Source organism: Miniopterus schreibersii, assembly GCF_964146895.1.
Source record: "Miniopterus schreibersii genome assembly, chromosome: 12".
In the NCBI taxonomy this organism is placed as follows: Eukaryota; Metazoa; Chordata; class Mammalia; order Chiroptera; family Miniopteridae; genus Miniopterus; species Miniopterus schreibersii.
In genome coordinates, this window is record NC_138112.1 from 14,923,043 (window position 1) to 14,938,982 (window position 15,940).

Sequence of the window (15,940 nt, forward strand, 5' to 3'; positions counted from 1 at the left end):
CTGAGCTGTTCTCAGCAATACCTCCTACTCCCTGGGCAGGCTGAAGGAAATGAACCAAGGTAATTTGTGTTGGCAGGATCGAGAAACCATGTGCAACATGTAAAAATGGTAGAATCAGCTTTCCTTCCCATTGTGTTTTTAAATTTACCAGTGCTGGAGTAATTTCCATGAAAGTCACGTACCAAGTGAAGAGAAGTTTGCCTCTTAAGAGAAGTTTCTTTCTCTGTGGTCCACTGCTATCACATGTCCTTTATGGTTTCTCTGAGATAAATAACTTTCTCAGGTCTACCCTTTACTTTCTTTCCTCAAGTACTACCCAGTACTTTGTTGTTCCCACAGTTATTTTCTGCCCTTCCATTCTTCCCTGACATTTGATAGAGTCAGAAATAGCCCTTTGTCAGTTAATTTATCTTTGAAAAGATCACTGATATTGTAGACTAGCTCAGCAGGCTGGTCAAACCAAATAAATATTAATACTGATGATAATTAGTATTGCTCTTTGAGTACTTTATTAAGTGCTAGTTATAATTACTTAATTAATGGAGTCAATTCTCAAAACAACCCTGTAATTTAAGCTCCCCATCCAAGCCTTTTACAGATGAGGAAGAGAAGGACTGGAGAGGTTAAGTAGATTACCTGAGGTCACACAGCCAGTAGATGGCTGAGTTAAAATCTGAACTCCTGTTCGCACATTTTGCATTTCACCAGTGCCTATAAGTAAATGTGAATGCAGTTGTCCATGTCTGGAATGAGAGGAGTTCTTGAGGAGCGGAGCTTAAGACACACGGCGGCCTGTTCAGCTGGAACGTAGCCCCTGTTCCTGTTGTTATTTAGTTGGAAGAAGATTCAGATGGCTGAGATGTTGAAACTGTGCATGTAATGAATTGAATGGAGGAATGATTGACTCACATGGACGTTTCTTTGCCTTCCAGGAAGATTTCCAACCCGCAGCAGCCTCAGAGACCAACTGGGAGTCAGTCACAAGCTCTGTCTCAGTAAGTAATTTATTTTTCTGTTGCCAGTGGGGGAAAAAACTGATGGATAGCTAAGGTCAACCCAGAATGACATCAACGACATTAGGGATGTATGGCTTGACCACAGGCCAGATCTGAAGCATCACGCCTCCTCTTTCATGTAGGTTACAGTGGGCTATGTCGGATGCCCTTTTCCCCTCTTTCAGAAAGTTTACAGGAAATGCCAGTGCTCATTATGGGAACACAGAATAGACAATGGCTTAAGTATTTATCAGTTTCAAAGCAGAACATTCCAACGAAAGGACTGTGCAGACACATCAAATGTCTCAAACTGGTCCATGGCCCAAGCTCAAGTGGGGAATTTTGAAAGTGTTTTTGAATATTCCAGAGGAAGCTGTTAACCTTTGCATTTTCAAGGATCTTTCCAGACCTGAAAAATTCCAATGTTTACAGTAAGATAACTTAAGTGCAAAGCAGGCATGTGTTCTATTTGACTTGGAAATAAAACATAACTCACCCTGCAACTATAAAATGGTTCATGCCCCTATTTTTTCTCCAAATTTAGTCATTTCTTAGTATTCTGTCTACTTATCTACTTTGTACAGAAAGAACAGACCTTGTTTTCACCAATTCTATGGGTAGCACTTGTATAGCAATAAAATGCAAGACAATAAACGCAGCTGTTCATTGAAAGGTCGGGAGCATGGAGAAAGCTTGTCTGTCCATGGTTCTAAAGTGGATTGGTGTGGCTGAATCAATGGAGTTGATTTTTCTCCCCCAAAAGTGATATGCTACCTTTTGCTCTCTGGGAGATTTTTTTAAATTGCCTCACATGGCAGGGCTTCCTCAGCTACGGATTCTGTAAGGATTTCATTCACCTGGTGTGGCTGCTGGACTAGAACAACACGATCGGAGCCAGAGATCAGCGAGGCCTCTGATAGTGATAGTGAGGACGTTTGCTTTGGTTCTGTCACTCCAGAATGCACGCTCTGAATCCAGCTAAGTGTAAGCAATCCTTGGCAGGCAGGTGAAGACAAAAATCAGGCAGGCAAGACCTCGGAGCTGGGAGGCTAGGCTGGAGGCTCAGTCAGTTAGCAGCCTGAGGCTGACAGCTCAAGGTAGATGCCAGAGGCAGCCTTTGCAACTGGACCTCATGTGGCATTCTGTCAAGCGATCCTCCAGCTTCTCAGGCGTCTTAGAGGTGACAGCTGAAGTTGTCTACCCAGTCCTGCCCAAAGTACAGTAATTACAAGCTTAAAGGGCCCATAGCTAATTCAGGGTAATCCAGATCCTCTAAAAGAGAGGGATCATCTGGTCCATTTGGAATACCTGTGGAAGCTCAGCCTTGAGTCCAGATCCACTGGAAAGTCTTCGGGTTGAGTTCCGAGTCCAGGCTCTGATTAGTCCTCTAGGAAGACCAGAGAGACATGGCTTCTTCCATTGGCATTCGGTTTTTCAAGAACCTTCTGGAGTAGGAGCAAGGGCCTTTGGACCTACCATTGACTTCCGTACAAACCATACTTTGTTTTTTGTTTTTTAAACCTCACCAGAGGATATTTTTTCCATTGCTTTTCCGAGAGAGTGGAAGGAAGAGGGAGAGAGAGAGTGAAAGAGAGAGAAACATCAATGTGAGAGAGACACATCAATTGATTGCCTCCTGCAGGTGCCCCAACCCAGGTCGGGGATCTAGCCTGCAACCGAGGTACGTGCCCCTGACTGGGAATTGAACCTGGGACCCTTCAGTCCATGGGCTGACTCTCTAACCACTGACCCAAACCTACTAGGGCCATACTTTGTTTTTGTTGAAAGAGGTTTACAGTCCTCAGAGCATTTATTTTATTTTATTTTGTTTACAAATTACCATTTTAAGGTAATTCAGTTAGGTTTAGAATTTGTTTTTGTAAATAGGTAACAAAACCAGAATGAGATCAAAATGTGCAGTGCAGTTGAAGGAGTCACACCCAAATAGTTCTTTCTCTCAAAAATAGATTTTAAATAATTACCTCAGAAACAAAAATGTTCTCATGGGTTTCTTAGGTCCTCTATTCACTCATAAGCATTTTCTTTACCATCATCCGAGTTTCTGTCAGTTGTCCCAAGTGAACACTTGAAAACTGCAGTAAAGCTCACACATAAGGGCTATTTTATATTTTATCTGTGGTTTGGGTTTGCTCTTCAGACTAATGTTAAAATAGATTACATTTCCCTCTCCCCCTTGGACTAAGAACCCCTCCATAGCTTTCTCTTGAGGACTTAGCAGGGCACACCTTACATTCCAGGCACAGTGGGAAGCAACCCTCGGAAATGCCTTGCCTTGAGCCTTGCAGGGAGTTCCCCAGAGCCATTGTAAAGAGCTTTTGTTTGTGTGGAAATGGCTTCATGGATGTGATTTCCCTGCTTTTATTTTAAAAACTCAGGGAAGCATTTTAATTCCAAAGCTTTTATATGTTGCCCATGCACCTAACACTGGCCAGCTTATTTTGATTTTTTGGATTTGGACCCATATCATTGTGATGCAAGGCTAATTGTAAATCATCTGGTGACTATGAACCAGATAGACAGCCAATTGCTTCTCCAGGCTTTGAATGGGAATTTGGAATTCTGGCACTGAATCTAAGAATTATCCACCTCTAGCATTTGATGCCAAGAGGAACATGAAAGATAGAAATGAGAGACTTCAGTCAGGGTTCAGCTTATACCAGAAACACACACACACACACACACACACACACCCCTAGTGTAAGCAGCTGGCCTGACACCTTCACCCATCTATCTCATGTCTCCTATCCTGCTCTCCAAGCCCCATTTTTCCCACCCCACTCACTTTCCCCTACAGGGCTTATTTGAAAACTGCACACTGATAGTAGGTAATGCTTTTACACACTTAGTTTTGCTAAAGAGGGACTATTCTATCAGAGCCAGTGATCATCGAATTGTTATGGAGCAATGCATAGATGATGGCCTTTCTCTGTTCCTAGTGGGAGTGGGTTTCTTGGGGTACCGCTGGAACAAGCACTTCCGAGGCCCCCACGGAAGGATGAGATGTGGCAGAACGCTTTATTTGTGTGGAATTACATCCTTGGGTTTCCAAAGTCCTATTTCCCTTAATCCAGTCCTGGAAGAGGTGCAGCTGGGGATTCAGCAGGGCTAGAAGCAAAGCCAGTGTCCAGAGTTTATGTTCCATGGTGGAGCTGGGCCTGATTTAGCATTAGGCTAGTTGCAGTCCATCAGTCCATTGTGTGGGGTCCACATGGTTGTAGGCCATGTGGGCGAATGCAGGGGAGCCAGGAGAGCACATCCCCTGCAACAAGAGTCCCAAGAGCACCAGAAAGCAAGAGAATGAACTGCTTTGGTTAGGAGATTAAATATCTTAAATCTTCCCACCCTTGCAGTGGCCATGCCTCCTCTAGCCAGTTACCTGTTCCAGGTGAGACTGACAGGCAAGTACCTTCCCTATGTCACCCAGACTTTACCGGGCACCGATCTGTTCTTCCCCCGTCCAGTACCTTCCCCCAGGGATCTGCTGGGAATAGGCCTGGGGAGTTTTAAACTGCAGCGTCCTGGCAAAACTGCACAAATAGATGTCTATAATATTTGGCCTTCCCTTTGCTCCCTTCCAGTTATTCATAACTAGGTTTAATTACAAAGCTATCAGAATTGCTTATAGACCTTTGGCCCTTGATTGGTTTAAAAGAGAAAACATTACCTGAGACTGAGAATATAAATGTGGGCTTTGCTGCCTGGGCCTCTATGACACATATTATTTCTCAATAGGAAACTGCAGTTAAGTTTCAGGAACACAAGTTTTCATTAATTTTCATTTTCCTGTAGTAATAGGAGATATTTGCCCTTGGGGGGCTCTTATTTGTTTGGCAGTCTCTTTAAAGACATTTAGGAACCATTTGAGACCGCGTGCTCTCTATTTCCTTGTTAATGGGTCATGAATTTTTACAGAGATGTTTGAATCATGGCTCATTTACCTCCAGATTGTACAAGGGTTAGTGAAGTGAGCACTTGGAAATTTACGTGGGGATATATTCCACGGCAAAATACATAATCCCTTCCAGACTCTCAATGATGCTGCATTCCCCATTTAAACAGTATTCCTGACGATGTGTTAATGGCACCTAGGATCACTAGCGAGCTACAGCACTTCAAACAAAATACATAGGTTTCCCAAGTGATCTTCCACTCTTAAGTCAAGAGAGACAGTTTTGTGGCTAATTATCCTTGTTGACAGTAAATAAGCTGGTTCAAGTGCCAAATTGTAAGAAGATGTCTCCTGAGCAGATTCAAACTCTGCTCACACAACACCTGCAATGTTAGGTGACCTGTAAAGAGGTGACATAGAGGCTAAACATGGGAGAGTGGGACAAATATGCAAAACTTGCATGGAAGGAGTTCAAAAGTCATTTGCTCACCATTAGTTGTTGATATGGATATGGATGTGGGACACTGAACCAAGAAATTGGATGACTTAATTTTAACATTTCCATCTAGCCCGTGTCTTTTTTAATGATTATAATGCAGATGAAATGAAAGTTTTATAATCTGCCTGGTATGGACTTGCCAAAAAGTAAATGACTACCATTTACCCATTAATTGTGCTTGTTTAGAACTAGTACTGTAGCCTGATATTTACGCACATGATGTCTTATAATGACCATCTTGTTTATGTTCTTTCCATGTAGTTGTATGACTATTGTATTTCACAGCAATGGGCTTTTTCTGAGTACACTGAGCTGTATGTCACTCTTAGGGGGTCTCCTATCACTCTTCATCAGTAACGGACTCCACTCTCACTGCGGATGCTCTGGACAAAACAATTGCACAGTTTGATACGGTGGAAGATCTGCTCAAGCACTTCAGTCCCGAATCCTGGCAAGAAGACCTTGAGAATCTGTATCTGGACACCCCTCATCATCGAGGCCGGTCATACCATGACAGGAAGTCAAAAGGTAAGAGATAGAGCAATGGAGGTTCTTCATAAGCAGACAGGAGTATTAACTGTAATAATACTTAAAGATTAGCAATGCAACATATCTAATCACTCAAATCAGATAATTATTGTCAGCCCCTTTCACATATCTTTTTCATAGCACCTTGATATGAACTTCTCTGTTTTCCCCAAACTGTGTTGCTTGTATGGGACTAAGAAAGGTTTGATTCAGTCAAAGATCTGTCACAGTTTGGAGCTAGAGAAGACCTTATAAAATTATTCGAATGAGCTTTGTATTTCTAGGCAAATAAGGCATTATTAGCCCCACTGTAAACAGTGAAGACAACCAAAGTCAAGGGAAGTAAATAATTTGCCAAAGCCTGTGCAGTTAGTTAGCTATGGAGAAAAAATGGGAATTATGGTCTCTTGCCGGCAATGGCAGAGCCTCCGTAATAATCTCTCTTGCCTCTCTGATGAATATTAATTTAGCACAGGACTCAGTGTTGGCGGAGAGGCTCCTGATAAAGCAATGGTCAAAACTTTGTAGATTTCAACTTTACTCATTCAATGTCCATTCCACAAAACTTTTGAGGACCTACCATGTGCTTGGTGTCCTAGGTACTTCATAGGATGTGCAAGGGCACCCATTCAGTGGGAAGATTCAAAAAAGTGTAATGAGGGGAGAAGAAAGGAGCATTCAGGCTGAGAAAACACAAGTTAAAACAATAATACTTAAACTCATTGAAATTTTCTCTAAAGTCTTATAAGGCTGGCTTGCATCATAGATGTGAAGGCATTTAGCTAAAACATAGCTTGTTTCCTATACTTTGTGATATCAAGAGTACTTTTAAGAACTGAACCAGGGCTGCTTTAAAAGATAATGTTCCTGTTGGTAAGCACAACCTATTAGAACATTTGGACCAAAATGACTCATTAGTTGACTCCTGCCTGAGTCTGCTGCTTATGGTTTAGGTGATAATCTTACATACCTACAAAGCATACTTTTAGGAGGTACAAGAGAGTCACTGGTGGCCCTAACCTTATAGAGATATTTATTCTATATGCATTTCACTGTAATTCTCAAACTGAATCTCCCCAGGCCTCAGATTAGATTAAACTCAAAGGAGAAATTGCTTTTCTGTAAGGCATTGCTGTCTTTGGGTCTCTATTAGGTGAACTTAAAGGAAAGGAAAATACTCAATGTTTTGAAAACCCAAGAAACCCTATTTTAAATGGCATTGTACAAAGAAATGATAAAATGATTTAATGACTCTATTATTAAATATCTTAATCACTACAGCTATTCAAGGGACAGTCCTTCTTGGAACCTTTCTTTTTTTTTTAAATATTATAATTTAAAAGTTACCTAAATTCATTCCTTTTCCCCCAGAAATTATTTCAAGTTTGAGGCAGGATGTCTGGGTTTACATCCTAACCCTGCTATTTGCAAGTCTTGTGATTTGTAGCAAGTCATTGAACACCCCTGAGCCTCAGTTTTCTCATTGGTGACACATATATGATAACACCTACTTCCAGGAATTGTCAGTAGTGCCAGTAAGAGAGCCTGGCACATAGTTCTTGTTTAAGAAACGTTAGCCAGCTACAGCTGCTTAGAGTCCTGAAATATGTTTGCATCGCTTCCTGGGTAAAGCCTTTCTTGTCCTCTCCCTGTGAACTCTGCCACCCCAAAACAAAGTTCAGAGTACTTGGAAAACCACAGCATGGACGTGTCCTCCTACTGCATTGTTATTGTGCCTTAAAGAGAATATGAGATACTACAACTTAAGGCTATCAGCTCTGGCTTTATATTAAATCACCTGGGAGCTTTAGAAAACTACAGATGCCTGGTCCCATCTCAGACACACTGCTCAGAGCCTCTGAGGGTGGCGCTGGAAGGAGTGTGGATGTTATTTTATGGCTCCTGCAAGATTGAGATTGATCATTAGAGGCAGCCAAGGTAGAGAGCCACTGTTTCAGAGATTGTTCATCCTGTATCTCCAGCACTTGGTACAGTGTCTGACACATTTTAGATGCTCAATTAATGTTTGTGGAATTGACAACATTAATAATCCCACACTAGGATATTTCTAAAGTTTACAGAAACCCATCCCGTAGATTGAGGAGTAGAGCTTTATTAAGAATGCCTTTGCCCGGCCTGGTGGCTCAGTTGATTGGGATGCTGGCTCATACACCAAAATGGTTGCAGGTTCGATTTTCGGTCAGGGCACATATCGAGGTTGTGGGCTCCATCCCTCCTCGAGGCTCATGAGTGTTTTTCTCTCTTTCCCCCATCCCCCTTCCTCTCTCTCTAAAATTAATAAACATATCGTTAGGTGAGGATTTAAAAAAATAATGCCTTTGGTTACGGAAGTAACCTTGCACGAGCATTCAAGGTTAGCCTTGTAAGAGCATTCAAGGTAACGTTCTACTTTTTTCTGACAGAGTAAACATTTCTCTCCCCGGTTGGCTTAGATTCCATTTCTTAATCTCTTGTTTAAAATGGTCCCGAGGCAGATCTGTACGTTTCATTTAACACTGGCAAGTCACCACAGCCTCTGCACTGGTATAAATGTGCTGATTTAATTGTTTATCGTTCCGCTGATGCCGAACCACCTGCATGTATCACAGAAGCAAAGGAAGCCAGGTTTAATATCTCAGCGGCTAGTTTCGGCATTTAGAACTTAAAAATACAAATGCATGCTTTGTATCCTGATGAATAAGAAAGGGAGCAGTAAATAAAGAGTGAAAACAGAAAAATAGTTATGGAGGCCCATTATCTATTGGTGACACCATTAGGTGTCAAATAAAATGTGAACTTTACAAGGTCCATGAAAAGGTTTCCTATGATCAGAATGATAATTTTTAATGCTGTTGTACAGAAGCAAACATCATTTATGAATATCTATCGAACATCCATTCTTCTGATTTGCCCAGACTGATCAAAAGTGGCGTTTTTCTTGATGTCAAAGAGCAAGATTCTAAGATAACCCTTCACTGTTAAAGGATCAAATACAGAGTTTTATAAACTCTAAAATGAAACACCAACACTGGGTGAAGAACTTATGAATGAGGTAGAAACAGTTAATATTCAGAATTAAAAGTTATGCTGTGCTTCTGTTGTTTATTTGAAGGAAGATTAGGTGACGTGAGTTTTGGGGTCTCTTTAAGAAGAAAGTTGAAAATGGGAAGAAAGAGAACAGTAAAAGTTTGGGGAGGAAAAGGAGAGAAAAGAGACAGATAACATTGTCAAGTATTGAAGCCAGAAACTCAGCACATAAGATCTACTTTTTAAAAATTCACAGGTAATAGATAAGCTCCAACTTGTCTGTAAGAACTTCTGGACTGAAGACAATATTACAAGTTAATATGTTTAACTTTCTGTTTTCTAGGGGGTAATGGAGAAAAGGGTAGTCTGGATCATTGAAATCTGTAGATAACTGTAGTTCCAAAACCCAATCTTTGCCAATAATTTCAACCACATGTTTTCTTCTTTTTTTAATGTTTTTATTGATTTCAGAGAGAGGAAGGGAGAGGGAGAGAGAGAGAGAAACATCAATGATGAGGGAGAGTCATTGATCGGCTGCCTCCTGCACACCCCCTACCGGGGATCGAGCCCAAAGCCCAGGCCTGTGTCACAGGAATTGAACTGTGACCTCCCTCTTGATTCTTGGGTTGATGCTCTACCACTGAGCCATGCTGGCCAGGCTCAACCACATGCTTTCAACCTCAAAGCTGCTCAGAACTTTTTATATTTTTTTTTCAAGTTCAAGTTTCATTTACTTACTCTATCAATGATAATATTACCAGAGATTTGCACCTAATAAGTAAAAAATCATATAGATGTTCTACAAGCTATGCAATTACCCTCAGACTCATTGCATAACCACTGAAGCTTAACTGAAACTATTCTGTGATTGCTTTAAAACACATACCTTTAAAGTTACGGGCAGTGTTTATATATTCAAGGTCATAGCATGAAATTTGACATTTCTAAATTAAATGATCGGCCTTACCTCTACTAGACTGGGCATTACTTGAGAAGCAATTTATAGAGATTAACAATGTGAGATCTGTTCTTTTACTTATTCCAGAAGGACTTGACTTTCCAGAATGATAGCGTGTTTAGCATAGAAAAATCCAACATGTATCATAGCAAGAGGGAAGACTGTTTCACAGTTTAAGTGTTGTGATAAAAATATGAAGACAATTATTGAGGCAGTCCATATTAGTAGTTCTGAACTATAATTATGCTTTAAAAGGGAGTTGCCATCTTTTGATGCAAATGCAAAAATCCTCATGCACTCCTCTTTTTAAAAATCAGTATTTTAATATTGAGTGGAGCAAATATATTGGTAGTAGTTGATTCCAAACGATGGAGTTTGAAATATATAATTTTTACAAATTCTAAATGGTTAGATGTTGTAACTCTGAGACAGTTATCAACCCATTTCCAAATATCTAATACCAATGATATGATTTCTCTCTAAAATCTAAAACACTCGACTCTTTAATTTGCAAACTATTTACAGGTAAATAACTGGCATAAGAAACTGAGGATTATCTGAAATAAATGTGTTGTGTACCAAAATGTTTGAAATGGCCCTGAGTTCTCTTAGGTCAGAATATCTTTTATTTTTAAATTAGTCATTTACAGCTGTTTCTGTGCCATGCCCCTGCATGCTAACCAAGAAGATACAAGATTTCAATAGTGATGTAGAATGTGGTGAGTAATTTCAGAGTGTACTAAGACATGAACATATTTTAGAAACAAGCTGATGCCACCACAAGTCCAATGCTTGTAACTTTATCTGCCAATTGGAGATCTGGGTAAGAATTTGCAAAACCCCCTTGGCTGACACTAGTGATGAATCAGAGAAGTCGGTCTTGAGGTTCTCCTGTAACTATCTGTATGTCAAACAAAGAGAGGTACTGGGCACGTTAAATCAGCCTGGATTTCTTTTTCTAATTTCTCGTGTTGAATGAGGGTTAGCTTCATCGAGTTTCCTGAATCATGTGGCATGCACCAAGTAAAAGCTTTCCTTATGAATATTAAAATTGTTTACCACAAATTTGATAGAAGTCGAGTAAAAGAAAGAGTGCTATCGTGGAAAGAGCATGGACTTCGTAGCTTTGTAAACTTGGGATAACATTCTAAGTCTAATCCTAAAACGCAAGGCCTTGAAGAAGTCACTTGTAGATCATGAGATCTGCAATTTAATTATAACCACTTATGGACATCTGTAATATTTTAAACAAAAATAAAATTTAAAAAAAAAAATTATAACCACTTTGCAAAGCTGTGTTAGGATTAATAACAGCAGAGTATATAACACCTAGTGGACCCTCAGTAAATGATAGCTACTATTATTACTTGAATTCAAAAGTCTGCACAGAAGCAAGATACTTCTGTGGACTCCTATGCTCTCTTCCCTGGGAGGCTCTAGATAATCCTCAGTAATCTGGAGAACCTCCTACAGAGTATACAAATATTGCAAGATTTAAGTATCCGTATAATCAGTACACTCATTAAAAGTTTACAGAACGATCGCCAAGTACTAAACTTTTCTATGACACTGTTTACCCAGAAACATTCTGGCACCATCTTGGTCGCTGGATGTTTCTTTTACAAATCTTCCCTTTTTATGCTGTAGGCACTGTTTATGATCCATATGATTTATAAGTCTCCAGATTCCCCACTCACTCTGTTTTCCAGAAGGCATTACTAAAAACCATAGTGTTCTTTACTGTGTTGCACGTGTCTATGAGAGCGTGCGCATGAAACGTTTTGGCTTTTTTGGCTTTTTTAAATTGGCTTTTTGAAATATAACTCACATACAATTTACCCATTTAAAGTGTGTACTTCAGTAGTTTTTGTATATCCACAGCTGTGCATCAATTATCACAATCAATTTTAGAATATTTTCACTACCCTAAAAAGAAAACCCATACACATCAGCAGTTACTCCTTAACTCCCCCACCCTCCCAACCCTAGACACCCACCAATCTAGTTTCTGTATAAATTTGCCTTTTCTGCACATTTCATGTAAATGAAATCATAAAATAGGTGGTCCTTGGCAGGAGAGTATTCTTATTCTCATTTTACCTGGTAAAATAAACAAATTCAGACACTTTCTGGGACAGCCACAAAGTGTAGAGAACCACGACATTACTGGGTTTGTTGGCTGCAAATCCCATGCTGTGGGAAACTCAACGGTGCTTAAAGTTCAGAGACTCACCATGTAGTGAATGAGAGAAGGAGGGATCTTTAAGGTCTCATTGATTCTTTCCATCTCCTGACCTCTTTTCTCTTTTCATTTCATAGATGTACTTTGTACATCCCCCCAGGTCCTGAGTTCCTAGAGTTCAGAGAATCACCTTATGGCGGTGTGAGCTGCTTTCATGCTTAATTCAGTACCTTGCAGATATTCATGCATTCACTCATCCATTCACTTTTCTGCACAGGTTTGTCAAGTGCTCATTATATGTCTAGTGACTTTAGATAAGTCACTTATCTGCATCTCAGTTTCCACTATCCAATGGGGTAGTAGTCTCTAGTCTCTAAGGTGAGTTATGAAAATTCAGTGATACTGGAGTTTGTGAAAGCGGCTCACACAGCCCCAGGCATATAGTAGGTATTCAATAAATTTCCACTTACTCATTGCTTAAGGATGTTTTTAAACCCTGAAAATTAAGAATTGTCTGATTGGGAACTTTTTTATGTGATTTAGGTTGATTTCTATAAACGCAAGTGGTAGATGTTTTCATTCTTTAGAAATTAAACCACCAAATGAAATGGGATTCAGGATTTTAAGTTTAAAGTATCTTGATATTCCCTCATTAAACGTTATAAAATAATTGTTCTTTCCAAATTTACTTGCACTTCTCAATTGGGGTTGAAATGTGAAAATAGTTTTCACAATGATGTGCTAATTTATAGAAAAGGGAATTGGAAAATTACAGTGAGGTCGTAATATCCATAAAGATGAAGACTCCTCCTGGGGAATTTATGAACCTTGAAAAAGGCTGAGATCCCCTAGTTGCTTGACATAAAAATACTACAATTATTTATATATTCCCTTTACCTCCCACCCTCACCCAAAGCACCATAAATATAGTGTTGTAACATCAAAGTCAAAATTTTAGCACTTTACATGACAGATTGTGACATTATTTTCCATTTGGCAAAGGGCATATTCCTGAGCAGCTTTAGGAGCCAGACTTCTGATGCCATCCTCTACTTTGTGTGGCACTACTTTTAGATTCCCTGGGGCTTAGCACAGTCATCTTTATGCATCATAGTTCTAGAACCCTGTTTCTCGATCCTAACCTAACACCATCAGTAGTTTCATTTATTCAGACAGTAGTTATTGAGCACCTATTCCTTGCAAAGAAAATCTGGGTTGCTTAGTAGGCCAAGATTTTCTGTAATCTTGATTATAATTTTCTAGGTTTTCATTCAGAGTCACAAAAAATAGATATTTAAAGAAAATTGGAAACACTTGTCCAGGGGTACATAGTGACTTCAGATTTTAGTGGATTTAATTGGTTATTTCAAATATTCTAAAATGGCCTATGTGCTTAAACTACAAAGATGTTGTATTTCTTTCAGCAGTGCCCTGCTTCTAATTGTTGAAACCAAATGGTTTTAGAAGAGGTGGACTTAAATGACACGAGGAGCAGAGCACTAGGAGAGGAGGGATAGAAAGATGATTAACTCTGTTTCCTAGAATCTTATGGTTTAGTGGAAGAAAAGCATCTAAATAAAGAAAATGATAAGCACTGGCCGGTGTGGTTCAGCGGTTAGTTAGAGCATAGGCCCGGGCACAGAAAGGTCTTGAGTTTGATTCCTAGTCAAGGGCATGTAGCAGGGTTGTAGATTCGATTCTGGGCCTGGTCCAGGCACATGCAGGAGGCAACCGATCGATGTGGCTCTCTCACATTGATGTCTCTCTCTCTCTCTCTCTCTCCCTCTCTCAAATTCAGTGGAAGAAATATCCTCAAGTAAGGATTACCGAGAGAGAGAGGGAGAGAGAGAAAGAAAAGAAAAGAAAGAAAATGATAAAACAAAATGACAGTCATGAATAGACAAGAGTCCCCTGAGTTCACGTGAAAAAAGATGAAACGCATTATATCGCTCAATATCAAATAAAAAAATAGGCTCTCTTACATTTGCCTGGTTTATTAGCCCAAACATGGTGTACTTTTCCAGTAGAATCTGATAGATGGATATGTGTGCACAGTAATACATGCTTGGGTATATGTAATTGATAACATCTTGAAAATCATAGCCCAGTGCCTATCAGCACACCTAGGAAGCCAGTCATTCGGACACTGAGTGTCCTCTAAGGGGACGGCTCCAACATGGCTCGTGGAAGCTGCTCTTTGCACCCTCCTTGAAACCTTCAGACTGAGGCTCATGGGTGCAAGAGGCATGAAAAAGCCTGGATTCAAACTCTGGCTCTACCACTGACTGTGTGGCTTTGGATAATTTTTGTTCTCAACCTTCTAAAAGTTCAATTTCTTCAACTGTAAAAATAAGGGCAATAATGGCATGTACTTCATAGCATTTTGGGGGATTTCATGACATCATACATGTGCAGAGCTTTTCATGGTACCTGGTACTTAGGTGTGTAGATGGCCAGGATCAAACACATCAGGCTGGCTCTCCTTTCTCCCACACCGAGCCCTTCCTGGGTTAGAAACTGAACAAGGGTGTGCCTTCTCCAATATGCTGCCGCTTTGCACATTCCTACCCCAGTGCTCAAAGCCCGGAACCCTCATCGTAGCCCCGGGAGCTTCTGTGACTGGGCTGTGCTTTGGGATCAGGGCTGCGGATAGAAGTGTGCCCCCCTGCACTGTGCAAGGCCCCACATTGGATTAATGTGTCGAGAGGAAACCCTTGAGGACAGTGAAACCTTCTCAGCCTTTCCAACAGACTGTGAGCTCACAGCCCAAAAAACTTAACTGATGTCGAAGAGCCAGGAAAAGGCAAAAAGACTCAAATTCCAAAGGACAGCAAAAGAATTATAACATTATGTACACCTGGATGAACTAGGGAAATTACATGAAATTAATGGGCCTTTTAATTAAATTTGGAACATCCTCGCTGCCCTATGATATTCTGCCATGGAGAATGAAGCAGGAAAGGAAAGAGCAGCCTTCCTCCTGGATTTGTACCTCTTGGCCTCCCTCCCTCCCAGCAGGCTCGTGCCAGAGACCCCTTCCCACCTAAGTACCACCTGATGTCTTAATTGCCTCTCAGCCCCTGCTCTGGTTCCCTGCTCTGCTGCTCTGCTAATCAGTCTCCCTTGACTGGAAACTCAATATCCCCTGCAGAGAGTCTGCAGCCTTGCTTTGAAATTATTTGCATCCAGTTAGAAGAACCTTTTAGTTCTAGTTCTAAATTGAGCGCCTCGGTGGTTTCCATCCCCTGATAAACAGGCAGCTGGATTCTGCAGCAGTCACCCTGGGCCTCAGTTCTTAGTCACATCAGGGAGCTGATGCATGAAACCAAGAGCATGGTAAATCTGCTCGTGGCCTATTGGAAAGGGAAGTGATCAGTGTAGTCAGGAAACGTATACAAAGAGCAGAGTTGTGTTTTAAGGCAGGTAAGACCTACATCCCTTATTCTGGTTTGGTGCTGGCACTTTGGGATCCAGATATATCCCTGTAGGGAAATCGGGCTGGGATATATTCTGGAAATATGTATATAGCCATTCGCCACCCCAGTCCTAGTACAACAGCCCACAGAAAAGCTTGATACAGCATGGGGTGGGGTGTCCTTCCTCCGGCTGTTGGGCACCTGTCATTCTCCCATTCTGCTTGCTGTGGCAAAGACTGTAGAGAAAAAGGGAAAAGGGTTTTAGTTCCAGTTTTCCCAATTACTACTTATTCACTTTGGGTATGTGATACCCACCTCGAATTGGGGGGAACAAGGAAACGTCATATGTGTAAGGTGCCCAGCAGAGGGCTGAGCTAAAGGGAAACTCAGTGCTGGTACCTCCTCCCTATACCTCCCCGCCTTCC

General features: G+C 40.8%; 1 protein-coding gene across 2 annotated transcripts in view; it reads left to right on the forward strand.

The window, feature by feature from the left end:
- PDGFD (platelet derived growth factor D) overlaps window positions 1-15,940 on the forward strand; it is a 214,778-nt gene that overhangs the window by 184,635 nt on the left and 14,203 nt on the right. For both annotated transcript variants that reach the window (XM_081154798.1, XM_081154797.1), the window contains exons 4-5: window positions 933-995; window positions 5,734-5,932. In XM_081154798.1, coding sequence (XP_081010924.1) covers window positions 933-995; window positions 5,734-5,932 — 262 coding nt within the window. The remainder of the gene's footprint in view (window positions 1-932; window positions 996-5,733; window positions 5,933-15,940) is intronic.